The 27831-nt window shown below is 35.0% G+C and overlaps 6 protein-coding genes across 6 annotated transcripts; 4 read left to right on the top strand and 2 right to left on the bottom strand.

Moving 5' to 3' along the window:
- Positions 1 to 410: 410 nt before the first annotated feature.
- Positions 411 to 7397, bottom strand: LOC130898434 (protein ECT2). Its single transcript, XM_057807747.1, has 12 exons — positions 7112 to 7397; positions 6841 to 7027; positions 6584 to 6731; positions 6291 to 6503; positions 5349 to 5492; positions 5153 to 5284; positions 4472 to 4813; positions 3824 to 4217; positions 2313 to 2473; positions 1781 to 2218; positions 1387 to 1641; positions 411 to 695 (listed from the first exon to the last, which is right to left on the bottom strand). Exons 1-12 carry the CDS (start codon positions 7191 to 7193, stop codon positions 579 to 581), a joined length of 2613 nt encoding a protein of 870 aa, XP_057663730.1. The 5' UTR covers positions 7194 to 7397; the 3' UTR covers positions 411 to 578.
- A 560-nt stretch (positions 7398 to 7957) lies between these two features.
- On the top strand, positions 7958 to 8557 carry LOC130898539 (RNA-binding protein 8A). The gene has a single exon (XM_057807919.1). It carries the CDS (start codon positions 7964 to 7966, stop codon positions 8492 to 8494), a length of 531 nt encoding a protein of 176 aa, XP_057663902.1. The 5' UTR covers positions 7958 to 7963; the 3' UTR covers positions 8495 to 8557.
- Positions 8558 to 9191: 634 nt separating this feature from the next.
- On the top strand, positions 9192 to 15073 carry LOC130898809 (dynein axonemal assembly factor 1 homolog). Its single transcript, XM_057808344.1, has 12 exons — positions 9192 to 9376; positions 9430 to 9743; positions 9803 to 10044; positions 10106 to 10170; positions 10228 to 10313; positions 10373 to 10624; positions 10683 to 12815; positions 12923 to 13100; positions 13163 to 13338; positions 14138 to 14298; positions 14370 to 14795; positions 14856 to 15073. Exons 1-12 carry the CDS (start codon positions 9273 to 9275, stop codon positions 15000 to 15002), a joined length of 4284 nt encoding a protein of 1427 aa, XP_057664327.1. The 5' UTR covers positions 9192 to 9272; the 3' UTR covers positions 15003 to 15073.
- Positions 15074 to 16405: 1332 nt separating this feature from the next.
- On the top strand, positions 16406 to 19243 carry LOC130898918 (pickpocket protein 28-like). Its single transcript, XM_057808517.1, has 10 exons — positions 16406 to 16509; positions 16590 to 16784; positions 17345 to 17504; positions 17572 to 17702; positions 17759 to 17846; positions 18320 to 18445; positions 18501 to 18660; positions 18729 to 18894; positions 18944 to 19041; positions 19101 to 19243. The coding sequence occupies exons 1-10, from the start codon at positions 16406 to 16408 to the stop codon at positions 19241 to 19243; spliced, it is 1371 nt and encodes a 456-aa protein (XP_057664500.1).
- Positions 19244 to 22548: 3305 nt separating this feature from the next.
- Positions 22549 to 25421, top strand: LOC130898627 (uncharacterized histidine-rich protein DDB_G0274557-like). Its single transcript, XM_057808045.1, has 5 exons — positions 22549 to 22702; positions 22774 to 23028; positions 23119 to 23184; positions 23271 to 23315; positions 25094 to 25421. The coding sequence occupies exons 1-5, from the start codon at positions 22648 to 22650 to the stop codon at positions 25306 to 25308; spliced, it is 636 nt and encodes a 211-aa protein (XP_057664028.1). The 5' UTR covers positions 22549 to 22647; the 3' UTR covers positions 25309 to 25421.
- Positions 25422 to 26473: 1052 nt separating this feature from the next.
- On the bottom strand, positions 26474 to 27624 carry LOC130898626 (ribonuclease H2 subunit A). Its single transcript, XM_057808044.1, has 2 exons — positions 26866 to 27624; positions 26474 to 26803 (listed from the first exon to the last, which is right to left on the bottom strand). Exons 1-2 carry the CDS (start codon positions 27539 to 27541, stop codon positions 26532 to 26534), a joined length of 948 nt encoding a protein of 315 aa, XP_057664027.1. The 5' UTR covers positions 27542 to 27624; the 3' UTR covers positions 26474 to 26531.
- Between the last annotated feature and the right edge of the window lie 207 nt (positions 27625 to 27831).

The raw sequence follows: 27831 nt of genomic DNA, 5'->3' as shown, positions 1-27831 counted from the left end.
TCAAATCGATCAAAATTCGTCCATTATCGAGTCTCTAGTTTATTATTAATGAGTCCTCTTCACATTATTATTGAACTAAATACTCATCAAGCAAACCCGATCAAACATACTCATCAATTAATGAGTATTCTGTACCGAAATTGATGAAATTAAAACATTTCAATCAAAATTTGTCTTCGCTGAGTCCCTAGCTCGAAGTTATTGAAATAAACTCTCATTTACATCAAAATAATCAAAGATACTTATCAATTAATGAGTATTCGGTACCAAAATCGACGAGAAAAAGCAATTTCCATTGGAAAACGGGAATAAAAACAAGATCTTTGCTTTAAAACGATATATTTCAGTATTTATAAGCCGATATTCACCTATAAGGTGATTCATAACGATGTACAAAACTACTGTATTCGTTTTTTTTTGTTTTTTTTTTCGAAAATCTTTAATGAATTTATAAAATTTACACCTGATTTTTTTTCAAAATATAAACTAATTACAAATATTTTAGGTTAAAATATACTCTTATCGATTAAAATGTCTATATACAACAACTATAAATAATATTTCGTATAAATTGTGCGTTATAAACGTTTCAGAGCGTTAGGGCCCAATGAGGATGTTTTCATTTTCCGCGTCGGTTGTACAGACATCGGAGCTACCGGTTGGGAATCGTTACATTTGTCGGCGCTACCTAATTCCTGCAAAAAAGATACTCATCAATTAATGAGTATTTGTTACCAAAATCGATTAATCGAGCTCGTTTTACTCGAAAATCGTCTTCAATATCTTATTTACGAATCCCTGATCTATATTCGGCTCGTTTTACACGAATTTCATTCAGAACACTCATCAATTAATGAGTCTTTTGTATAAAATCGACGACTTTGGCATAGATTTCTTGAAAATCGTACATTACTGAGTCTCCGGTACATTATTTATGATCCAGATCTATATTTGACTCGTTTTAGACTGATTTTATACAAAATACTCACCAATCAACGAATTTTTTTCATGAAATCGAATAACCGAACTCGATTTACTCGAAAATGGTCTACCATATATTATTAATGAGTTCCTGATATATATTTGACCTGTTTCATACTACATTCCTTCAAAATACTCATCAATTAATGAATCCATTACATTTTTAATGAATCTCTAGCTCAATATTCTTGGAGCTAAGTCATTTTACAACAAATACATTAAATATACTCATTAATTGATGAGTTTTTAGTACAAAATCGATGAATTTGGGAGTTTTTCTGGAAAATCCACGATTAACGAGTCCCAGACATTCTTTTTTGACTCGTTTTACACGAAATTAATTAAAAATACTCATCAATTAATGAGTATTTTAAACGAATATTCGTGAAAAAAAATTGAACTTACGTTGATATTACTGTAGCTGGCTAATTTCATTTGGGCCAATTGCGAAGCGGGCGTTAGATTCGTCGAACTGCCGAACGGCGACATCATCGACGATACCGCCCTCTTCAATTTCGACGGCGTTTTATTGAACGAAAAAGCTCGGCCGACTTTCAATCGATTCGTCGCGAATTTGAACGCCTTTGAAAACGTTCCGTTATTCACGTCACTGGTATCTATGTCTAATTGTTGGGGTTCCAGGTAAGCCATGAATTTGTCCTAAAAAAGGGGGGAGGTTAACTATATTATCGTTAAAAAACGATTTTGGGCGCCAAATATTCAGTAAAAATTAGTAAAATCAAGTTTGGGCGTGAAATATTAAAAGCTTGGTTTTCCTGAAAGCTTTTTATCGACTTACCGCATCGGCGGTGCACGCGTTATTTGCCATTTGTCGCGTCAACGTCTTCAAAAACGACACCTTATCGGCCTCCTCGTCGGCCATCGAAAACGAATATAATTTCTCCTTCAAATCGTCGTTATTCCGACAAACCAAACTGAAAACCTTCTGGCAATCTTCCGTTTCCTTTATATTGATGACGCGTTTGATGGTATTCAACGCCAACAATCGCACGTGTTTGTACGGCTTAACCAGCTGCCTGTTTTGGACGCCCGCCGCGACGCTCGACGGACTCTTCAAACTGTTGAACGATTTCGATTTCTTCTTGCAAACTTCCAATTGATCAGAGAACAGGAACAGCACGAGGTTGTTCCCTTTGCTAGCCAAACCCTCGGAGGAGGACAGTTGAATCACCTCGGCCCTGGCGATGAAATTTCTGTGCGACGAAACGATGTCCGGCTGTAAAACGAAACGACCGACCGATTAATAATTGGAGGCAGGGAGGGTGGTGGGAGGGGAGGGTCGTTGGGTGTTCCACCAGACCAGAACTCACCGGGCAATTGTCGATGTCGTTGAAGATGTTGAACAGCGTCACTTGCCCTTCCGCTTTCCTTTTATCCTCGTTGATATGCGTCATCACTTCCCTGAGAGCGGCCAAAGCTTGTTCCAATGCCGAATGGTCCGGATTCGATTTCGGAGTATTTTTCAAAATATCTGTGTACATAAATATGTGTAATATAAACCATAGAACTAAATCGGTTATTTCTACGATATGAAGTGAAATTACGACTAATTCTAAGTTCTGAATCCATAGAATTCTAATTTATAGTGAAATTACGACTATTTCGATTATCTAAACCCATACATCTACAATTTATAATGAAATTCGAACAATTTAGATGATCTAAAACCATAGATCTACAATTTATAGTGAAATTACGACTATTTCGATTACCTAAAACCACAGAACTACAATTTATAGTGAAATTGGGACAATTTCGATTACCTAAAACCACAAAACTACAATTTAAAGTGAAAATTTAAAGTACTCGGATGATTTGAACCACAGAACTAAAACTAATAGTGAAATTTCATTGCCCATTTCCATAATTTGAGTCATATAACTACAATTAAAGTGAAATTCAATATATTTCGATGATTCTAATCACAAAAACAAAAATTCAAACGTCAAATGTCATTCTATTTGATGGTTCGATGATCCGAACCATATAATTAGAACGCCAACTGAAATTTCAACGTTTCTATGACTCGAAAACCATGGAATGTAAACTTTTAAATGACAATTGATACGTTGAGTTAGTTACAACCATAGAATTACATCGTAAATTATACTTTTTCGTTGGAGTTGAACGTCAAATGTCGTTTTATTTGATAGTTGATAAATATCGGTAAAAAATTGATAATCACCGATATAAAACAGATAGACATCGATAAAAATCGGTAATTACCGATAAAAAATCGATAGACATCGATAATCACCGATATAAAACCGATAGACATCGATAAAAATCGATAATCACCGATAAAAAAATCGTTAGACATTGATAAAAATCGATAATCACAGATTAAAAATCGATAATCACCGATAAAAAATCGATAGACATCGTTTATAATCGACAATTACCGATAAAAAACGATAAATACCTATAAAAAATCGATAAATACATGCAAAAATTGAACGTTAGACGATAAATGTCGTTTTATTTGATAATTCCATGATTCGAACCACAGAATTAGAACGGTGAATGGAATTTCAACGTTTCCATGATTCGAAAACCATAGAATTACACTTAAAAGTGAAATTTCAACTATTTCGATTATTCGAAACACAAAAACAAAAATTCAAACTTCGAATGTCGTTTTATTCGATAGTTAGATGATCCGAACCATAGAACTACAACGCCAAATTGAAATTTCGACGTTTCCACGATCCGATAATCATAGAACTACACTTAAAAATCGACAATCGACACGTTTATTTAGATAGAACCATCGAAATAGGAGTTTTCGACGGTTCGAACGAAGGAACTCGATTTTTCTTACCGTTTAACAATAGGCTGATGCTACCCAAGCGTTGTACAGGTCGAATCATCAATTCCTGTAAACTCTGTCTGCCGCATTCGGATCGAGTCTGACATGCTTTGAGGAACGCGTGAAATCTCGGTTTGTTCTGATCGCATTGGCACAAAACCTCCTTCATTTCCTCGAAATAATTTATGAACGGCGGATAAGCCTTTTGTAGGCTCGTCGAATATTTGACGATTACGTTGCCGATGCTTTGATCTTCGCTCCAGTGCGCCGCCGTCCAACGCAATTCGTCCAACATCTTGACGTGAGATTCGTATATCAACGGGATTTTGCCGAATATTAGATTCAATTCGGTGTTGTTGAGGAGCGCCTCCTCTTCCGGCATCTCTTCCAAGTGTTTCTTGAACATCTAAAAACGAAACACAAACGACCATAGAACTACATCATAAAGTAATACTACCAATGGTTTCGATTATTTCGACCATAGATCTACAAGAAAAAGTCACACCCAATCGATTTCGATTATATAAACCACAGAACTACAACATTTAGTAATGTACAAAACTTTTTAGTGGATTCAAGCCACGGAACAACGTTTTGATGTCATTTCTATGGACTGAAGAGCCAGAAAACGACGAAAGTCGATAAAAAACTTCTACTCACCGTCATAATCGTATGCAAAATATCGACGTAATTCGTTTCGGTCTGCACCAATTCCAAAAACACCCTGTGCCTTTGAGTGAAACCCTTCCTAGGCGTATCGATTCCCGCCGGTTCGACGCCGTCCGATATCTCCTTCGAAGGACTCGTGGTGCAATCCAAGAAGGATCCGGAAACTGATAACAAACCGGCGTCGCTGACCGACGATCTCCTTTTTGTTACCGCCGGCGATTGGGGATGCACCAAAGACGACAATAGAAGCTTCCTTTTCCTCCTTCTTGCCGATCCCCCGGGCGTGATGTTCGATTCCCTCCGACCGGACGGCGACAAAACATGATCCAAATACTGAGAAAACAACAAAAACCAATAGAAAATCGATAAATACCGGTAAATAATCGATACACAACAATAAAAAACGATACATACCGATAAAAAATCGTTAATAACGGATAAAAAATCGATAATCACCGATAAAAATCGATAATTATCGATCAAAAATCGCTAAACCCGATAGAAAGTCGATAAATACCAATAAAAAATTGAAAATCATCGATAAGAGATTGATAAAACCCGATAAAAAATCGATAATCACCGATAAAAATCAGTATTAACCGATAAAAAATCGATAAACACCGACAGAAATCGATAGACACCAATAAAAATCGATCGATTCGAGATACTTACATCGTCCAATTGATAATCCTTCTCCACTAGACTGGTCTCCTTCTGCACAGACGTCCAGAACCATTCGGCTTTAACTATCCAAGCTTTCGACGACGTTTCCGGCCGTTCCGTCACCGTACACTCGTCCACAACCTGAAAAACGACGAATGACGTCACATCCGGATACGAAGTTTCGTAAATTTTCATTTTTACTTACGACGTGCGTACAAGCCGGATCGGCGGTATTCGTTACGGTACCGCCGTTCAAAACCAATACTTCGCACATGTGTTTCTCTTCGTCTTCGGGGAAACCGACGAAACTCACTTTGGCACCGTGGAACGGCTTCAAACGATGTTTGGCCTATTCGAAATGATAAAATCGTTATTAGACTCGAAAAAAAAACGGGGATACTTTCGTATCGTTCAGGTTCGTAATAGAAACTAGATTATGTTAGGTTACATTAAGTAAGATTTAGATTAGGTTAGGTTATGTTAGGTTAGCTTACGTGAGGTTAGGTTACATGAGATTAGGTTAGGTTATCTTAATTGATTGATGAATCGAAGAAAAATCATTTTTCTATGAAGAGAAACATTTTTTTATAATCAAAAGCAATTGCCATTGTGAATACAGAAATCCTGTTCAAAAAACGGAAATCAACCTAGGCAATTATGTGTAACACCGGAAGTACCAATTTTCGACAATCTGGACATCGATAAATCGCCAAAAAAACGTTCCGAATTCGTAAACGTAATCTTCGACTCACCTGTATACCACATTTTATGACCCAACGCATTTTTAACATGATTTTAATTTCAACCACCTTGTATACAAAATTTTATAAACTTGAGTGTTTTCATGACGATTCTAATTTTAATTCGCCCTGTATACGAAATTTTGTAAAATTAAGTTATACAATGTAGTCAATTTATCATCATTCCAAACCGGGTAGATACGGAAGCGAAACGATAATTTCGACTCACCCCGTACAATAAAATTCATATAAAAACACATTTAAATCAATTTTTGGTCGCGATAGAATGAAAATTCACATCAGGACGCAATACAATCATATAGGGTGGTCAATTTATGATGATTCGAGCTAGGATGGGTACAGGGTGGTCGATTTATCAGGATGGAAAAACAAAAAAATCAACTCACGACAAAATCTTCCCGGGTAACTGTGAAATCGAGATCGTGCCTGTTCTCCCAACTGTCCACAACCCAACTGGGATTCATAATCGGTACTCGAAACGTCGAAGCATATTGATACTTTTCACCTCCCACTGTATTTGCTATCAGATGGGTCACCTTTGAAGACATATCCTTCCTAATGGAACCTCCCATGTGATGTATCAAACTCACTAATTTCGCCTTTTAAATAAAAAAAAAACGATGAGAATATTTTTACAACGACCCTTGTAAATAAATTTTTACTTAATAGCGAAACTTACCAATTCTCCTTTTTCTCGAAATCCAGTAAAACAAACGATTACCCCCGTCATTGCTAAATTATATAGAGGCCTAGTATTAAAAGGTAATTTTTCTTTCTTAAGAGCCAGTTGTTTGAGAGCTACGGGGCCCAATAATTGTAATTTTGATCTAACAAATAAAACAAAAACACTAAAAACCACTAAAAACTCGAAATAAACATACGACACTACGAAATTTCGCGAAATTACACGTAATTAGCGTCAAAATTACGACTTACCTGTATAATTTTTCGAATATTTCTCCCTCGAAATTTTCCACAACGAAAATCGTCGAAGTACTTTCATTTTCTTTAAAATCTAGTGGTTCGATCGAAGTTAAAACTGGGAAACCGAAAGTTTGAGCTGCTGTAAAAATTTCCGAATCGTTCGCTATACTACCAATCAAATATATTTTATTAAAAAAACCTGAAATTGAAATTAAACATAACCTAGCTTTTTATTACTAGAAATTTACGAAATATATTTTTATGTAACTAATTTTCAACTCACCCTCGTTTCTTATGGTAGTCTCACTATTCGAATCACTACAAACTGATCCTTGGTGTTGGTTAATAACTTTACCTTCTTCCATTTTTTTTATTATTATTAATATTAAAATTCGTATTAAATATTAATAGGGTATAAATATCACCTTAATAATTCAAAAAGTATCAACCACATCGTTATTTTTTTCGAAAAAAACCTCGTAGCTTGGATTTTTTAACTGTTTTTGATTTGGTTCCCCTCTTGGTATAAAAAGACAGTTAAGGTGTGTATACATTCTCAACGGTCTGTCAAAAATTTGACATACGTCATTCGTATAGGACTTTTTATCATTCGTAAAATAATTATAATATCGATAATAAATAAACTTTCCATATCATTACTATATTAATTGGATAAGAAAACAAATTAATCATTAATTAACATAAATATAAGACTTATAACTAAAACTTTAATTAAAAAGCGACCTCTAGCGTTGACGATATCATTTAAAAAATTTCATTATGCAACGTTTTTTTTAAATTGTTTCCCGAATTATCCTCCCACGCACTATTACAAACAATTATTGGCAACCTTTTTATTTCCATTTCGTAGTTAATTTCGAAATTTGATTCCTTAATAATAATAAAACTAAAAGTACGTTAGCTAAAGTGTATCAATAGTGTAACTATATAACTAAATCTAACGATATTAATCAATTTTTACTACTGTAATACATGAATAATTGGTAAAATATTACTTTTTATTTTTTCAAATTAATTAATAACATCATAAATCTTCTAAATAAATCGTAATGAAATAAACTCGATGTTTATAACAAATTACACAATGGAACGCTTTTTATATGTCATTCATTTTATGAGGTTAAATATCATCATCAATAGTTTCTACACAATGGCCGATGTATTAGATATAAACGACGCTGTCGATTTAGATGTTGAAGACGAAGGTGAACAAAGTGTTTTAAGATTAAAAGATAAAGTAATCAAAAGAAAAGGACGCGGTTTCGGTCCCGGTGAAGGTAGAGAACACGAAAAAATACGAGGTTACGAATCAATAGACGCCGGAGAACATGGAGACGAACAAGGTCCCCAAAAATCAGTCGAAGGATGGATATTATTCGTTACATCCGTTCACGAAGAAGCCACGGAAGAAGATCTGAGTAAAAAGTTTTCCGATTACGGTGTTATTAAAAATATTAGTATTAATTTGGATAGAAGAACTGGGTTTTTGAAAGGTTACGCTTTAATTGAATACGGTACATACGAGGAAGCCGCTAGTGCTAGAGAGGAATTGAACGGGTCTTCTTTGTTGGGGCAAACCATTGCTGTGGATTGGTGTTTCGTTAAAGGGGCCAAGAAACAAAAAAAGCGAAGCAAAAGACATTGAATGTGTTAGAATTTTATTTATATCACTTTTGTGGCACTGAAGATAATATAAAACGTTTTTGTATATGCTGTTCACTCATTTAACACCTTATTTAATGTCCGAGTATAATAAAAATGAGAGAAATATTGATTTTCATTATGTTTCTTTCTCTATATTTATTATGTGTTGATTCAACTTCGAATTAAATAATAGGAAACTTTTAACAGGTAAGTTTAACAATACTTTTATTAAATTTTCAATAAACTTTCGTGATATTAACAAAAAATTTTATCACCTATTTAAAATTAATATGAAAAATAACTTTTGTTAATTAAACATTTATGCTTAGTTATCTCTATGAGCATCAATTTTTATAATGTGAAAAGGGAAAAAACAAAAAAATCATTGAACCTTATATAACTTTATTTTCAAAATATTTTCATATATTTTATTATAAGTAATACATTATTACTAAATATTAACTTAAACGACAGTCGTCTTCTTTTTTTTATTATAGATAATTGACATTTCTAATATAACCCGATAGAGAAAATAAATTTGTCACTACGTCAATTATCTTGTTATGGAATTTTAACAATTTTCTCAAATTAAAAAATGATATAAACAAGTAAACATTATAATTAATTTTATATTTATTGTGATGAATACCTCACAACTTTTTCGTTTGTCTATGATTATTTATTCGAACAAAGCTGTCAGTTGTAATGGCGCCAAAATGGTATCTGAGGCAACGAGATGTTTAGTCAATAATTTTTATCTAAAAAAATATATATAGAAAATGCCAATTATAGCAGAACGTGCTTCACAAAATGAAGAAAAATTACCAAAAAAAGAATATTATAGCGGTAATCCAGCTCTCGATGAATTATGTAAAGGACCGAGGTAAATCGTATAAAATTTTTTTTCTACAAGAAATTTTTAAACAAATATTTCAGAATGACTAAGGAATATCTGAGAAAACATTGTAAGGAGCAAAGATTATATCAAACTCCGCATTTAAACGACGTACTGTATTTACATTTCAAAGGGTTTTCTTATATTGAAAATTTGGAGGAATATACAGGGTTGAAATGTTTGTGGTTAGAAAATAACGGAATTAGAGAAATAAGCGGTTTAGATAACCAAAAACAATTAAGAAGTCTTTTTCTACATTATAATCTGATTAAAAAAATCGAGAATTTAGAATGTTGCCCTATTTTGGATACCCTAAACATATCTTATAATCAAGTAAAGAAAATCGAAAATTTAGGTACGTTCTTAATTTAAATGTCAACCGATAGATGGCGGGATGTTTATTTTTATTTTAAGATTGCATTAAACCTCTCCATACTTTAAACATGTCTCATAATTACGTGGAGAAATTGGAAGATTTTGAACATTTAACACAATTACATGAACTTTCCGTATTGGATTTATCCAATAACCACGTAGACGATCCCCTAATCGTAGAGGTCGTCGGCAAAATGGCGGGCTTAAGAGTATTGAATCTAATGGGTAACCCAGTTATAAGGAAGATTCCTGCTTATAGAAAAACATTGATCATAGCTTGCGTCAGTATTTTTTTAAACAAAAATTATCATATTTGTTTATTTTTTTGTTTTTTGTTTTTAGAAACAATTACAATATTTAGATGATAGACCGGTATTTCCGCGCGATAGGGCATGCGCGGAAGCTTGGTGAGGTTATATAGCCTATTATTTATTACCATATATGGTAAATACGAATTTTTATAGGGAAAGGGGAGGAGTTACAGAAGAATCGGCGGAAAGGCAACGTTGGATCGATAGGGAACGTCAAAAAATGATGGAAAGCGTCAACGGTAACTAAATCCGGTTAATATAATGGACGAAAATTGATTTTTTTTAAATTTTAACATAGCCATAATGAGGATTCGAGAAAGGCATTTGGAAGAGCGTAGACAACAATGCGACAGCGGACAAGGGACTTCGGTGGGGGATTCGGAAAGCGATACGGAAAGTCTCGTTTTAATTAACGATAATGTTGCACTAGAAAACGTTTCTTCCTCGTCGTCTTCGTCATCAGACGATAATTTCATGGAAGATAACCAAATAGCCGATACGAGGGAGTACGAAGAATACAGGGAAAGAATTTTCGATTTTAGTACTAAAAGTTTGTCGATATATTTTTATTATTTTTCGATTATTTCGTTACGATTATTCAATTTCAGCGTTCAAAAGTAGATTTTTGGTCGAAGAAATCACCGGTGAAGAACAATTACCTACTACCAGTGCGGTAAACGAAAGTATCGATAGCGGTGACGTCGTTAATCGTAACGAAGAAGAAGAAATGCCGAAAAACGACGAAGATACCGATGAGATTCAAGCGGAAATCGAAGATATCGATGTTGAAGATACGATCGAAAGAAATAGACGAAAAGCGAAAGAAGCGGCGATCGAATTGGTGAAGAAAACGCGTTCCACTACGCGTTCGATGACTTTCGAAGAATTTTTGGAATCCAGGAAGGATCCAAAAAGGATATTCGACGAAAATAATACGCCTGAAGATCCACCTAACGAAGATATAACGACAGGAAACGACAATTCCGATTTCGGTCTATTTTTAGATATAAAAGAAGAAGCTGGTGATTCCGATGATACCGATACGGAAGAAAATGAAGATATCAAAGAATCTAGATATAAAAATGAAGAAAGCGACGTTCCCGGAAGGTTAAATGTAACGGAAAACGACGTAGATCGTACGAAAACGACGTACATTGAAGATGGAGGACGAAGAAGAAACGTCGAAGCACGAAAACTATCGGAAATCGAAGAAAACGAAGATACAAAAGTCGATAGGGAAGAAACTAAAGAGGAAACGGACAATTTCGATGACGTAGTAACGAAAGAACACCAAAATGAAGAAAGCGACGATTTGCGAAGATTTAATATCGCCAAAAATGACGTAGACCATACGGTACCAATGGATATTGAAGATGTAGGAAGAAGAAGAAACTTTAAAGCTAAAACATCAGCAGAAAACGAAGAAAATGGAAATGAAAAAGAAGATGGAGACGATAGAGAAGAAATCGAAGAAGGAATAATCAATTGTGATGAATTAGATACGGAAGAAGAACCAAATGAAGATGGCGACGATACGGAAATGTCAGATATAGAAGATGCGGGAAGAAGAAGACACTTGGAAGAAACAAAACGATCAGTAATCGAAGAAAATGAAGATACTGAAGATGGTGGATATAAAAATGAAGAAATTAAAGAAAGAACTGTCAATTTAGATGACTTAGATGATGAAGAAAAACGAATTGAAGATGGCGACGCTACGGAAATGTCAGATATAGAAGATGCGGGAAGAAGAAGACACTTGGAAGAAACAAAACGATCAGTAATCGAAGAAAATGAAGATACTGAAGATGGTGGATATAAAAATGAAGAAATTAAAGAAAGAACTGTCAATTTAGATGACTTAGATGATGAAGAAAAACGAATTGAAGATGGCGACGCTACGGAAATGTCAGATATAGAAGATGCGGGAAGAAGAAGACACTTGGAAGAAACAAAACGATCAGTAATCGAAGAAAATGAAGATACTGAAGATGGTGGATATAAAAATGAAGAAATTAAAGAAAGAACTGTCAATTTAGATGACTTAGATGATGAAGAAAAACGAATTGAAGATGGCGACGCTACGGAAAGGTCAGATATCGAAGATGCGGGAAGAAGAAGACACTTTGAAGAAACAAAACGATCAGTAATCGAAGAAAATGAAGATACTGAAGATGGTGGATATAAAAATGAAGAAATTGAAGAAAGAACTGTCAATTTAGATGACTTAGATGATGAAGAAAAACGAAATGAAGATGGCGACGCTACGGAAGGGTCGGATATCGAAGATGCGGGAAGAAGAAGAAACTTTGAAGAAACAAAACGATCAGTAATCGAAGAATATGAAGATAAAGAAAGAAGAAGAAACGTCGTAGGTAGAATATCTTCTGCTGATACGGTCGCCGAAGAAAAACCGATCATAGAAATGGAAGAAACGAAGATAATAGCTGATAATTACGAAGATGAATCGCCCGAAATCGTCGGGGAAGAAAACGAATGCGACGATTATTATAAGAGACAAAAATCTTTGATGAAGATCAAGAAATCGATAGAAGAAAGTAGAAATAAAAAATCATCGATCGAAGACGACGATGAAGAAGAAGACGAATACGAAGACGCCTTGGAGGACTTGGACGTTTACGTAGAAATAGATCGTGTCGAAAACGACGTTTCGATTCAAATGAACGTTGGTGAAGCGAATACTGAAGATGGAGAACGTTTGGGGTACGAAACGGATACCTGTGAGTTTTTCAATACATGTTATAATCAGTTTCGCGAAGTTATTTAGATGTTTGACCGTACCGTTCGCCTTTTCGATATCGATAAATGCGTTATATTCGATTTTTAGGCGTTAAGGACAAAAGGTCTTCCGAACATATGATTTTTTACGAAAATTTAGATAAAAGCGATAAAATTTCGATCGAAAATGATGGAGTCGATTATGAGGAATGTAGAATACGAACCAGGGACGAAATTAAAAAAATATTTTCGTATAAACCCGAAGATGAGAATGTCGATGATGTTAGGTATCGAAAAAAATTATATTTTCGTCCTTGATCTTCCTTTAAATTCCTTTATTTTCATTCAGATACAAGGAAATGTTGGAGTGGGATATCAAATTACCCCCACAAAACGTGCAAATTCTCCCGCCGATAAATAAGAAGAAAGATGACGAAGAAAGGGAAGAAACTTTGAGATTGCTGATGGAAACTAATAAAACGCGAAGAAACGCCACGGAAAAAGAATACGAAATCACGCCGCCAGGTAATGAACGGCGTCGAAAGTTGATTCGGCGAATGCGCCGGCTCCCAATAAGCCTTAATGCTACAAATTTTGGTTAAAATTCTAAGCGCCTCCGCCAAATATCAGTCCCAGTCGGCGTTTCTTCAAATAATGGCAAATATGAGCTCCAGTCGATGTTTCTTCAAATTTTGGCGGATCCGCCGACTTCCAATAAGTCTTAATGCCAAAAATTTTTGACGAACGCGACAGGCGAATCCGCCATAATTTGAGAAAACATCCACAGTGATTGATATTTGGCGGAGGCGCCTAGAGTTTTAGTTAAATTTGTAGTATTAAGGCTTGTTGGAAGCCGGCGAATTCGCCAAAATTTCGAGAAACATCGACTAGAGCTCATATTTCGCATAATTTGGAGAAAACATCGATTAGAACTCATATTTGGCGGACGCGCCTTTGGTATTAACCAAAATTTGGAGCATTAAGGCTTATTGGAAGCCGGCGAATTCGCCAAAATTTCGAGAAACATCCACTGGAGCTCATATTTCGCATAATTTGGAGAAAACATCGATTAGAACTCATATTTGGCGGACGCGCTTTTGGTATTAACCAAAATTTGGAGCATTAAGGCTTATTGGCGACCGGCGCATCCGCCAAAAATTCGAATGAACGACGAGTAGAACTGATTTGGGTTGACGCGACGATGATATTGACCAATATATGGAGTATTAAGGCTCATTTGGAAATGGCGCATCCGCCAAAATAGCAAGTTTTGTTGTATAACACGAAAATGGCTGCGTTCGAAACTGATGGGATCGATTTTTAGGGGATATAATAGAAGATGGAGACGTTATACTGTACCCGACGTCCAAAATACAAAAAGAAGACGATAAATCGATTGTAATTGAAAAAAAATTGATTATTTCTGAAAATTTTCCTATATATCAAACTATAGAAGGACACACTGTAGATATTTCCAGCTCCAAGGTGCGTTTTATGAATTTATGGGTAAATATACGATGTGCGTCGATTGAATCGACTTTTTTTTCGGTTTTTAGAACGAAGAATTGGCGGAAATTTCGAATTCCCTGCAAATTTCCAACAGTATTTCGGAAATTCGTCAACAGATGTCGGACTTTACGACAAAATTCGATGAATTCAAAGAGAAATATCGTTCGCAACGCGAAGAAATCATTAGAGATTACAACGAAGCCGTTAAAAGAGAATTGGAAGTCGTGGATAAACTGATGATGGCTAAAGAGACTTTTTTGACGAAACGAGACGATGCGAGACCTTTGACGTACGCCGATTTGAAAAAACACTACGAAGACATGGGAATGACGTACGAAGACGAAGAAATGGCAAGTTTAGATGAAGACGGCGCTAAAGAAAGTGAAGATCTATTCGAAGATTGCGAATTATCAGATGGAAACGTGCACGAATTGAAAAAAAGCGACGAGAAAGTTGTTTTAGGTGGTGAAAAGGTGCAGTATAAGGAAAAATCTTGTTTTACAAACCTGGAAATATGAAAATTCTTGTTCTAGATTGAAATTCTCGATACTTATACGGTGGAAAATCAATTGGAACTCGAAAAATCTGGAGGGTTGAACGGAAAAAACGAAAATAGCGATCCAGTTGAACGGAAAACTGGTTGTTCTTTGGAAATGCAGTTAGCCAAGGAAGAGGATTAGTTATATTTCACATTTTTTGCGATTGTAGTACAAAAATTGTACATTTTCTTGAATTAAATTACGATAAAATCGATTTATTTCCGTTTATTTCTAGCTTAGAACCACCCTGTATACATTAACACGATTGTGTTTATATGTAACTTAGAATCACCCTGTATATATCGAAACGTTAATTTCCCAAAAATAAAATTCGAAAACAACGAATATTTGGTGAATGCGCCTGTCGTATACGCTGAAATTTCAATAAAACCATCTGTTTTCGTTTATTTGCAAGTTAGACTCACCCTGTATATGTTGAAACGTTAATTTCCCGTTTAAAATTTGAGAAAAACGATTATTTGGTGCATGCGCCCGTCTTATTCACTAAAATTTTGATAAAACCATCTGTTTTCGTTTATTTGCAACTTAAACTCACCCTGTATATGATGAAACGTTAATCTCCCGCTTAAAATTTGGAAAAAAAACGAATATTTGGCGAATGCGCCAGGAAAATCGCTAATATTTCGATAAAACCATCTGTTTTCGTTCAATTGGAACTTAGACTCACCCTGTATACGTTGAAACGTTAATTTCCCGTTTAAAATTTGAGAAAAACGATTATTTGGTGGATGCGCCCGTCTTATTCACTGAAATTTTGATAGAACCATCTGTTTTCGTTTTTAGCAACTTAAACTCACCCTGTATATGATGAAACGTTAATCTCCCGCTTAAAATTTGGAAAAAAAACGAATATTTGGCGAATGCGCCAGGAGAATCGCTAATATTTCGATAAAACCATCTGTTTTCGTTCAATTGGAACTTAGACTCACCCTGTATACGTTGAAACGTTAATTTCCCGTTTAAAATTTGAGAAAAACGATTATTTGGTGGATGCGCCCGTCTTATTCACTGAAATTTTGATAGAACCATCTGTTTTCGTTTTTAGCAACTTAAACTCACCCTGTATATGATGAAACGTTAATCTCCCGCTTAAAATTTGGAAAAAAAACGAATATTTGGCGAATGCGCCAGGAAAATCGCTAATATTTCGATAAAACCATCTGTTTTCGTTGAATTGGAACTTAGATTCACCCTGTATACGTTGAAACGTTTAATTTTGGCGAATGCGCCTGGAACATTCACCAAAATATCAGTTTTTGTATAGTAAACGGGAATTATAGGCGAATGCACTTGGCGCGTCCGCCAAAATCCCAAATTATCCAACATTTCAATATCGAATTTTCATTACAAAGGAAAATTATGAATTTTAGTACATAAATAATTCAAATATTGATACGAATCGATTCGATTTTCCTTTCATTTTCCACAATATTCACTAATTTCCGAATATCATGTACGTGACCATTAACATTTCCACACGAATCACGAGGCAATTTACGATTTTTCAGTCTCCAAACGACGGAATGGCCAAAAAGACACCGAAATCTTTATTAAAAAATTACCTACTGAATTCTTCTTTCCACGGATACCGATTCGTAATAGAAAACAATAGACATTGGACCGAAAGGTTATATTTCCATTGATATCCATAAATGCGTACGTTGATCGTGCGTTTAGCATCGTTTATTATCGAATTGTTCGTTTCAGACTATTTTGGATCGTATGTTGCACGTTGAGTTGGGTAGCTACGGGTCTGTTGATCTACTCTGCTTACGACGATTTTAAAAACAACGCGATCAGTTTCGTCGTCGATACAAGTTATTTGGATTGGGACACCAATTTCCCTTCGGTTGTCGTATGCGAGACCGACCAACAAGAAAACATAGCGAATGTAACGGATAAGTAAGTAATTTGGTCAATTTGGCGGATGCGCTTATCGTATGACGAGATTTTTTAGAAAATTTGGTGGAGGTGCTGGTGGTTTTACCAGATTTCCCACTATTTCAACTATTTTGAGCGAAATAATCCGAAAATTTGGTGGAGGCGCTGGTCTTTTTTACAGATTTTCCGCTATTTCAATTATTTTGTGTGAAATAACGACATAATCCGAAAATTTGGTGAATGCGCCTGTAGTTTTTCAGAGTTTTAGATTGATTACAAATGTTTCTTGGCGAATTTACTATGTAATTAGAAATTTCGATGAATTCGCAAGCCGTTTTCAACAGATTTTGATCTGGTGCAGTTGTATTTGAGATATAATTTGAAAATTTGGCGGATTCGCCTGTTGTTTTACATCGATTGCAGTATTTTGGTGAATTTACTATATAATTAAAAATTTCGGTGGATTCTTATATACCAGATTTTGATTAGACTTCGTCTTTTTAAGAATTGTATTGTATTTGGTGAATGCGCCCGGCGAATTCGCCAAACTTGAACGAATAACAGTTTTGTGGCTATTTTAGAGTATTTGGCGACCCCCACGACTACAATTTAGACGAAATAGTAAAAGAACTCGTATATTACAAGGGGCTGTCGATATATACCCTACAAATTTGCGGCCCCGACGTCCAAAATCGAGACGAAAATTGCTTCAAAAAACATTTACGTTATTTCCACGATCAGGTATCAATTTTTTTTTGTTTTTCGCTTACTCCCGACCGAAAAATAGGCGCGAATTTTGAATTTCCAGGTACGTAGCAGTTGTCGGAATTTATTCAAATCGTGTATTTGGGATCGAAGGGAATTCGATTGTTGCAAATACTTTAGGATCATCGATACCGAATTAGGGACATGCTACGGGATCAATTCGCTCCAAACTAGGTATGTGAATATCGAAAAAATAATCTACGAGGCGGAAACAAAAAGTATTTTTACAGAGAAGCGCATCCGCCATCGTTTAAAATGGTATCCAATAGAAAATTAGGACCAGGAAGTCTAAAACTGAAACTTTTGGGGAATTTAAACGTGAGTCATGAATCAATTCATAAAGTTTCGTCCTTTTATTTAATCTTCAGGCATCTATATTGTATTTATTTGAAATTTTGGTGGATGCGCGGCGCGTTTTAGGAATTTTGCACGCGATTCCTTCGGAGATTCATAGTAATATGTATGCCACGAAGAATTCGAAGACCAAAATCACAGTTTCGGCCTTTCACGACATCTTCAGGCATCTGTATTGTGTTGTTATTTGGAATTTTTTGAAATTTTGGTGGACGCGCCTCGCGTTTTAGGAATTTTGAACGCGATTCCTTCGAGGATTTATAGTAACATATCTACCACATGGGATTCCAAGCTTTAAATCGCAGTTTCGACACTGTGCGACATCTTCAGGCATCGACTTTTGAAAAATTGGGGAATACGCGCGGCGCCTTCACCAAATTTTCAACCAAAACATCTTCAATACGTTATTCGGTAAATATATAGATGAAATTTTGCAGCTTTACGTTCTGGGACCACTCGATGTACCATCTTTATCTTCTTCTTTAACAGATATCATAACCGTAAGTCCTAATACGCGCATCGAAAGATATTTCGCCATCAAAGAAATCGAAAATCAACCGGAAGTTAGTATACGAATACCAAATTCGACGAAATCCAGTAAAATACTCAATTTTACAGGTGAAACACGTGGAAATCGATAAAAGAAAATGTCGTTTTCCAGAAGAAACCGATTTCGACGTTTATAGATATTACAGTTACAGCGCATGCTCGGTGCGATGCCGTAAACGTGCGCAGTTGAGTAAATGTCGATGCGCGCACCATCTCGTACCGAATACGCGTAAGTTTCCTCTATACGGGGGCTATACGAAACGTTATCGTTAGGAAAAACGAATTTTTCTTTTCCAGCTTTGGAAAATCAATGCGATTTAGATGGAATCAAATGTTTGAACGATAATTATAACGAAATATCAGTTTTCAAAGCTGCTTGGTCGAATAGAACCGGTTTAGTTTGCGGTTGTTTACCCAGTTGCAACGAAATTGAGGTTACGGTCATTAGAGACGACAAAAAAAGGTGATTTACGTCATTTTTTTCGACATTTTAAACGAAAATTTCGTTACAGAATCGAAGAAGATTACGCCATAGTGGATTTGCAATTAGATAGACTACCAACTGAAAGATTTAAGCGAAACGTTGTTAGGGGAAAACTAGATTTAGTTGGTAACACTTTTTCGTCATTAAAAATCCCCAAAAATGATGATTTAATCGATTTTTTTCAGTATCTATGGGTGGCGCAACGGCTCTGTTTCTTGGAGCTAGTCTATTGAGCTTCGTTGAGATTCTACATTACCTCGTAGTGACACCTTGCGCTAGTTACATCAGAAATACCATAAAACCCCCAAAAAAATCTTTAAAAAAATAGTATATCGATTTTCCTAAAGGTTAAAGATCAAATTATAGCTTTCTAGTTGATATTTCAACGAACCTCACCTTTCTAAACTTTTTTTTCATAAATAGTAGCCTCTTAAGTACTTTTTTCGGTAGTACTAGTCTCCTGGATCACTATTTCACCAAATACCAGCCGTTCATAACAAATCCTAGCTTCCTAGAGGGCTTTTTAACTAATTTTAGCCTTTTAGGTACTTTTTTCGGTAGTACTAGCCTCCTGGATAACTTTTTCACCAACTACCAACTTCTCATAACAAACCCCAGCTTCCTAGAGGGCTTTTTAACTAATTTTAGCCTCTTAGGTACTCTTTTCGGTAGTACTAGCCTCCTGGATCACTATTTCACCAAATACCAGCGGTTCATAACAAATCCTAGCTTCCTAGAGGGCTTTTTAACTAATTTTAGCCTTTTAGGTACTTTTTTCGGTAGTACTAGCCTCCTGGATATCTTTTTCACCAACTACCAACTTCTCATAACAAACCCCAGCTTCCTAGAGGGCTTTTTAATTAATTTCAGCCTCTTATGCACTGTTTTCGGTAGTACTAGTCTCCTGGATCACTATTTTACCAAATACTAGCCGTTCATAACAAGGCCTAGCTTCCTAGAGGGCTTTTTAACTAATTTTAGCCTCTTAGGTACTCTTTTCGGTAGTACTAGCCTCCTGGATCACTATTTCACCAAATACTAGCCGTTCATAACAAACCCCAGCTTCCTAGAGGGCTTTTCAACAAATATTAGCCTCCTAGGAACTTCTTTCAGTAGTACTAGCCTCCTAGATTCCCTTTTTAGGAAATCCTAGCCTCCCAGAAAGTTGTCACAATGGATCATAGCCTCCTAGATGACTTTTTAACTGATATTAGCCTCCTAGGTAATTTCCTACGAAGTGCTAGCCATCTGAATTACGTTTATAGCAAATACTATTAAACAGAAAATTCTGCGATGAAGCATAGCCTCCTAGACCATATTTTTGATAAAAATTAGCCTCTTGAATAGTCTTTTTAACAAACACTAGCCTCCTAGATCCTTCTAAATAAATATTCGACAAATCATAGCCTATTGGATGAACTTTTTAACAAATCCTAGCCTCCTCAAACAACTTTTTAACAAAATTTAGCCTCCCAGAATCAATTATAACTTTTAAGATCGGTTTGCTAACAAGTTTCTGCCTCCTAAATGTTTTTTCAACAAACCTCAGCCTCTTTAATCACCTTTTTAACAAGTTCTAACCTCTTGGAATAACTTTTTAACAAATATTAGCCTCACAGAAGTTCTCAAAATCAAATACATCTTTATAAATCAGTTTTTACAACAATTATCGGGTTCCTAAATGTATCTTTAACAAATACTAGCCTCATGAAACAACTTTTTAACAAATATTAGCCTCCCAGGAGTTCCTAAAATTAGTTATAGCTTCTTAGATCTATTTTTTAACAAGTCTCAGCCTCATAAATGCCTTTTCAACAAATCCCAGCCTCTTGAGCACTTATTTAACAAATCCTAGCCTCTTGGAATAACTTTTTAACAAATATTAGCCTCACAGAAGTTCTCAAAATCAAATACGTCTTTCTAGATCGGTTTTTTAACAAATGTGAGGCTCCTATATGGATATTTAACAAATCCCAGCCTCCTGAAACAATTTTTTGACAAATACTAGCCTCTTAGATGCTATCACAATCAATTTTATCTTCATATATCGAGTGTTCGATAATTTCTAGCCATCTGATTAACGTTTCTTCGCATTTTTTTACTCATTGGAACAACAACAAATTCGGCATTTTAATACAAATAAATGATTAATTTCCAAATTACGTGGATGTATATTTACAAATAAACAGTATTATTCGGTAAAATGACGTAATAAAATAATCTAAAGCTAATTTGTATGAATAATCACAAAAAGCATTGAAATAGTTTTCGTTTATTGCAAAAAAAAACATTATAATTTGTACCCCGTTTACGTAGATAAAATTCCGAGACGTTATATGCAAATGCAAGTATCGTTTGATGAAGAATTTATGTCATATACGAGGGATATCGGATTTTTTATGTTGCGAAGAGGAATTTGTACCTTTCTAGCAGCGTTATTTACAATAATAACGTCTTGATACGAAAATTCGGTATCCAAAATGTTCGCATTGAAAAAAAAAGACTTCTAGACATTTTTACAACAAACTCTAGGTGATTTTTGCGTTTTGGACTGTTTTTTTATGAAATATCCGCCTCCTAGCCGCCCCCAAGAACCTTTTTTACTACATTTTGACCTTCTAGGAAATTTTACTACAAACCTCAAACTTCTATATTCGTTTTAAATCAACTCTCAACTTTCGGGTTGTTTTAAAGTCAATTTAAGGTTCATAGAGTGTTTTTAAGTAAATCTCCGCCTCTTAACCGCCTCCTGGAACCTTTTTTACTACATTTTGACCTTCTAGGAAATTTTACTACAAACCTCAAACTTCTATATTCGTTTTAAATCAACTCTCAACTTTCGGGTTGTTTTAAAGTCAATTTAAGGTTCATAGAGTGTTTTTAAGTAAATCTCCGCCTCTTAACCGCCCCCTGGAACCTTTTTTACTACATTTTGATCTTCTAGAAACTTTCACTACAAACCTCAAACTTCTATATTCGTTTTAAATCAACTCTCAACTTTCGGGTTGTTTTAAAGTCAATTTAAGGTTCATAGAGTGTTTTTAAGTAAATCTCCGCCTCTTAACCGCCTCCTGGAACCTTTTTTACTACATTTTGATCTTCTAGAAACTTTCACTACAAACCTCAAACTTCTATATTCGTTTCAAATCAATTCCCAACTTTCAGGCTGTTTTAAAGTAAATTTAAGTTTCTTAGAGTATTTTTTATGAAATATCTGCCTCTTAACCGCCTCCTGGAACCTTTTTTACTACATTTTGACCTTCTAGGAACTTTTACTACAAACCTCAACCTTCTATATTCGTTTTAAATCAATTATCAACTTTCAGGCTGTTTTAAAGTCAATTTAAGTTTCTTAGAGTGTTTTTTATTAAATATCCGCCTCCCAACCACCTCCAGAACTCTCTTTTTAACACAGTGCCACCTTTTAGGTACTTTTTCAACAATTTCCAACCCCATAGATTCGTTTGCAAAAATCCGTCTGCAAGAATCGTTTTATTTCGATTTTTTTATTTTAAATACAAAAAAAATGAGCACCCTGTATATATATACGTTTGTTAATAAGTTAATAAATCGATTTTTACAACAATTCCGCGTATTTTCAAAGCATTTTAAATACGTTTAATAAATTTTTATGCAAATTTTCCGATAAACCTCGTATAAAACAATACGAACGGCCTATCGTTTCAGTCGACAATCAGCTAACCGAGAAAAAAAACAAATTTCATAGCTGAAATGTATTTCAAAACGATAGTCTACGTTTCGCTCCTCCTTTTATCATCATACTCAGGTAAGTTTCGAAAAAAACAAAAAACGATCCCCATCTCGAAATTATTTTTCAAAAACTTTTCGCATATCCAGAAGCCGGCCACCACGGTTTCCGTACCCGGGAGGCGCAAACGTGTTCGATCGTTTGTAGTTCCCCTAGCGAATCAACTTCCGCCACGCCTGCCGGAACTGATTTCCCGTCAACTTCCGCTTCAACTGAACCGGCAACACCCGAAGTAACCGAACCAGCGACAACCCCAGAAATCGAGACCACAACGACTGAAGCGGCTACCACGGAGAACGCACCTTGGACGCCAACGCCTGATAATAATACTACCCCAGGAAATTGTGAGTATTTTAATGCCCCATTTAAGCTGCAATTGTATTATCCAGCCTTCTCTTCGGCCTGATTTAATCACAAGTTATTTTTCGTCGTAGATCCTGCATGTCCTTGCTTTTGTTCAGCTCCAAATGGCCAGGTGTATAAAGGGGGACCTCAACAAGGTGAGTCCTGCTCAATTTAATGTGAATTACTATTGGAAGACACTGTATAATCGATTTTTTTATATATATTTTCGTTTTCTATTCAGAGGCATCGCGACAACATCACAGTCACCAAGCCAGACATCACCAAGGTAAATTGTGAATGAATATAATTTTAGAAATTGAATTTTCAACTAACAACATCATTATTTAAGAAATCCTAGCCTCTTATATTGTTTTTTAACAAATACTAGCCTCCTAGATGATTTTCTAACAAATACTAGCCTCCTAGATGATTTTCTAACAAATACTAGCCTCCTGGATGCTTTTCTAACAAATACTAGCCTCTTAGAATCAATTTCACCCAAAAACTAGCCTCCCAGATACTTTTTCTAACAATTTCAAGCCTTCTAGATCCTTTCTAATAATAACTAAGCTTCCAGATACCTTTTCTAACAAATCCAAGCCTCCTAGATTATTTTTTAACAAAAACTAGCCTCCCAGATACTTTTTCTAACAATTTCAAGCCTCCTAGATCCTTTCTAATAATAACTAAGCTTCCAGATACCTTTTCAAACAAATCCAAGCGTCCTAGATTATTTTTTAACAAAAACTAGCCTCCCAGATACTTTTTCTAACAATCCCAAGCCTTCTAGATCCTTTCTAATAATAACTAAGCTTCCAGATACCTTTTCTAACAAATCCAAGCCTCCTAGATTATTTTTTAACAAAAACTAGCCTCCCAGATACTTTTTCTAACAATCCCAAGCCTTCTAGATCCTTTCTAATAATAACTAAGCTTCCAGATACCTTTTCTAACAAATCCAAGCCTCCTAGATTATTTTTTAACAAAAACTAGCCTCCCAGATACTTTTTCTAACAATTTCAAGCCTTCTAGATCCTTTCTAATAATAACTAAGCTTCCAGATACCTTTTCTAACAAATCCAAGCCTCCTAGATTATTTTTTAACAAAAACTAGCCTCCCAGATACTTTTTCTAACAATTTCAAGCCTCCTAGATCCTTTCTAATAATAACTAAGCTTCCAGATACCTTTTCAAACAAATCCAAGCGTCCTAGATTATTTTTTAACAAAAACTAGCCTCCCAGATACTTTTTCTAACAATCCCAAGCCTTCTAGATCCTTTCTAATAATAACTAAGCTTCCAGATACCTTTTCTAACAAATCCAAGCCTCCTAGATTATTTTTTAACAAAAACTAGCCTCCCAGATACTTTTTCTAACAATCCCAAGCCTTCTAGATCCTTTCTAATAATAACTAAGCTTCCAGATACCTTTTCAAACAAATCCAAGCGTCCTAGATTATTTTTTAACAAAAACTAGCCTCCCAGATACTTTTTCTAACAATTTCAAGCCTTCTAGATCCTTTCTAATAATAACTAAGCTTCCAGATACCTTTTCTAACAAATCCAAGCCTCCTAGATTATTTTTTAACAAAAACTAGCCTCCCAGATACTTTTTCTAACAATTTCAAGCCTCCTAGATCCTTTCTAATAATAACTAAGCTTCCAGATACCTTTTCAAACAAATCCAAGCGTCCTAGATTATTTTTTAACAAAAACTAGCCTCCCAGATACTTTTTCTAACAATCCCAAGCCTTCTAGATCCTTTCTAATAATAACTAAGCTTCCAGATACCTTTTCTAACAAATCCAAGCCTCCTAGATTATTTTCTAACAAAAACTAGCCTCCCAGATACTTTTTCTAACAATTTCAAGCCTCTCAGATCATTTCTAATAATAACTAAGCATCAAGATACCTTTTCTAACAAATCCAAGCCTCCTAAGAACCTTTTTAACAAGTACTAGCCCCCTAGATCATTTCTTAACTATTCCTAGTCCTTATAGTTGAATATTTACTATAAAATAGAAACTGTGTCCATTTTGGGTATGAATTTTATCTTCTCATTAGCTAATGCCCGAAAGTTACAAGAAAAACATCACGCCTTCCATCAACTCAACGCCGAAGCGAAAAGCCATCTCCATCCCAACGCGAAACACCACGCAACTCAACACTTACACGCCAGCGAGAAACACCATCAAGCTGCCCATGAACGCAACGGTTTGAGAGAAACCCACCAACATAACCTGGTACAGGAGAAGCATCACGATAAGCAGCATCCGTGATTAATTAATTAAATTGATATTTTACTTCATTTTATATAATGTGAGCGTTTATTTTTTGGGGTTAAAATGGAAGACTTTTTTAATGTAATCAATAAAAAAAATGCAATTTATAATGCGTTACTTTATTTACTAATATACCTCAAATTCTAGATTGTTTTTTGAGGAGGTTTTAACCAAAACTAGCCTCCTGAGGTGTTTTTTAACCAATCTCAGCCTTCTAGCGTACTTTTTTAATAAATCTCAGTCTCCCAAATGTTTTTGTAAAAAATCCTAGCCTCTTAAATGATTTTTTAACAAATCCTAGCCTCCTACATAATTGTTTATGAAAACCTAGCCTCTTAGGCCATTTTCTAACAAATCCTATCCATCTAGATTATTTATTAAACAAATCTTAGCATACAAGATAAGTTTTTAATGAATTTTAGCCGCCTGGTTGATTTTTTAGGAAATCCTAGGCCCCTAGACAAATTTTTATACTCTAACTCTAGTCCCGAGATTATTTTTAAATAAATCCCAGCCTCCTAGATGATTTTTCAACAAACTCTAGCCTCTTACATGATGTTTTTAACAAATCCTAGTCTCCTACATGATTTATTCCCGAAATCAAAGTCTATAAAATAATTGTTTGACATACATCAGCTTCCTGGATGATTGTTCAACAAATTCTAGCCTCTTAGATGATTTTTCAACAAATCGTAGCCTCCTACATGATGTGCATGATGATGACAACAAATCGTAGCCCCCAACTTGATTTTTTAACAAATTCTAGCCTCCTAGATGATTTTTTAACAAATATTAGCCTCCTACATAATTTTTTACCAAATCCTATCCTCTTAGATGATTTTTCAACAAATTCCAGTCTTCTACATGATTTTTAAAAAATCCTAGCCTCCTACATGATGTTTTTAACAAATCCTAGCCCCCTTCATGATTTTCTACCAAATTCTAGCCTCCTACATGGTTTTTTAATAAATTCTAGCATCAGACATAATTTCTTGACAAATCCAATTCCGTAAAATTGTTTGTAGTACCTTGGCCTCTTGGATGATTCTTTTAATAGATTCCTAGTCACGCTGTTTCAACAAAAATTAATGGAAAAATTTGTACTCACCCTATAAAAAGAATCACAAAAACATTTCACACTATTGCTTCAATATCACAAATAAAACACTACAATTTGATTTTATTCAAAATATTTATATAAAGGACTTAAATAACACAAATTAAAATTCAACATTTCTACTAAGACATCTTTGGGTAAAAAATTCGTGTCTCGTTTTTTCCGTCCGCTTCTTGGTACCGGCCACTTTAAAGAACGACGTTATGGAAAGATTATTATTCGCCGGAACGTTTTTTTCCTCGATATCTTCCATTTCCACGTGATAAGCCAAATTTTCGAGGGCCAGCTCGCTCGTCGACCAACTAAACCTCACCAACTGAGGATACCCGAACACAGGATCGCAATAATCCACTAGAAATTGTTTAGTAACAGGATCTGAAATGAAAAAAAAAACGAATTTACGCGTATAAAAATCGATATTCGAGGAAAATAATCACCTCCTGGGTACCCGCTACCGAATCCCCCGTCGGTTACGTCGATTTCTTCGGGAAACTTCCAAACTTTCAACGCGTGATCTCGCGTAACTTTCGCGCAAATACTCGCCGCCGATACAACGGGGTAAATGGAATCCGCCTTTTTCGCCACGGTTATTTTATATTTAGGAAATAAATTCCTTAAATATTCCTGATATTTTTCACTAGGACCAACTGTGTCTACGAATATATGCGCGATTAATACCCCTGCGGTTTCCGCGGATTTTATCAACCCCACGGCCGAATCCATCGAAACTTGATTCAAAGAATACTTTTTTCTACTCAACATGCTGTTACATATCGACATCGGCGATATAATATCCACTGCCCAACCTAAGGTTTTAGATTCTTTACAAATATTATTAAATATTTCGTCCCTTTTTTTCTCGTTTAAAGCTTTAGAATCCGCGCATTCTAATTTTTCTAGAATGATTTGTTCGTTTATAGGGCAAAAAGAAATTCCGTATACCATGGGGCCTAACACAGGACCTCGTCCTGCTTCGTCAATTCCGAGTATGCATGGATATGTTTTACAAACTTCTGGCACTATCGAAATATAAGATACGTTTTGCGTATTGTTTTGAGAAGAAATGAAAGTTTCTAAATCTTCTAGGCATTCAATTTCATAATTAGAACACATTTTTTCACTATTAATACTTAATAACAACACGAAATATAAACAAAAAATATATCAAAATCAATAACCAAATTAAAATAACTCAATTGACATTTATATTGGCGGGAATTATAACAAGCAAATGTCAGGAATAATCGGTGTAGTTATAAGTACTCCGCATTATTCGGTGTAGTAGTCTAGTCTTTGAAATTTATTTGATATTATTAAATCATACAAAAAAATCATATATTTATGGATATTATCATTTATTTATGATCAACTTTTTATTTTGAAAATATACAAAAGCTATAATT

This window comes from Diorhabda carinulata, chromosome 10 (genome assembly GCF_026250575.1).
Source record: "Diorhabda carinulata isolate Delta chromosome 10, icDioCari1.1, whole genome shotgun sequence".
Classification (NCBI taxonomy): domain Eukaryota; kingdom Metazoa; phylum Arthropoda; class Insecta; order Coleoptera; family Chrysomelidae; genus Diorhabda; species Diorhabda carinulata.
Note: the sequence above shows the minus strand (reverse complement) of the source record. Positions and strands in the feature narration are given on the sequence as shown.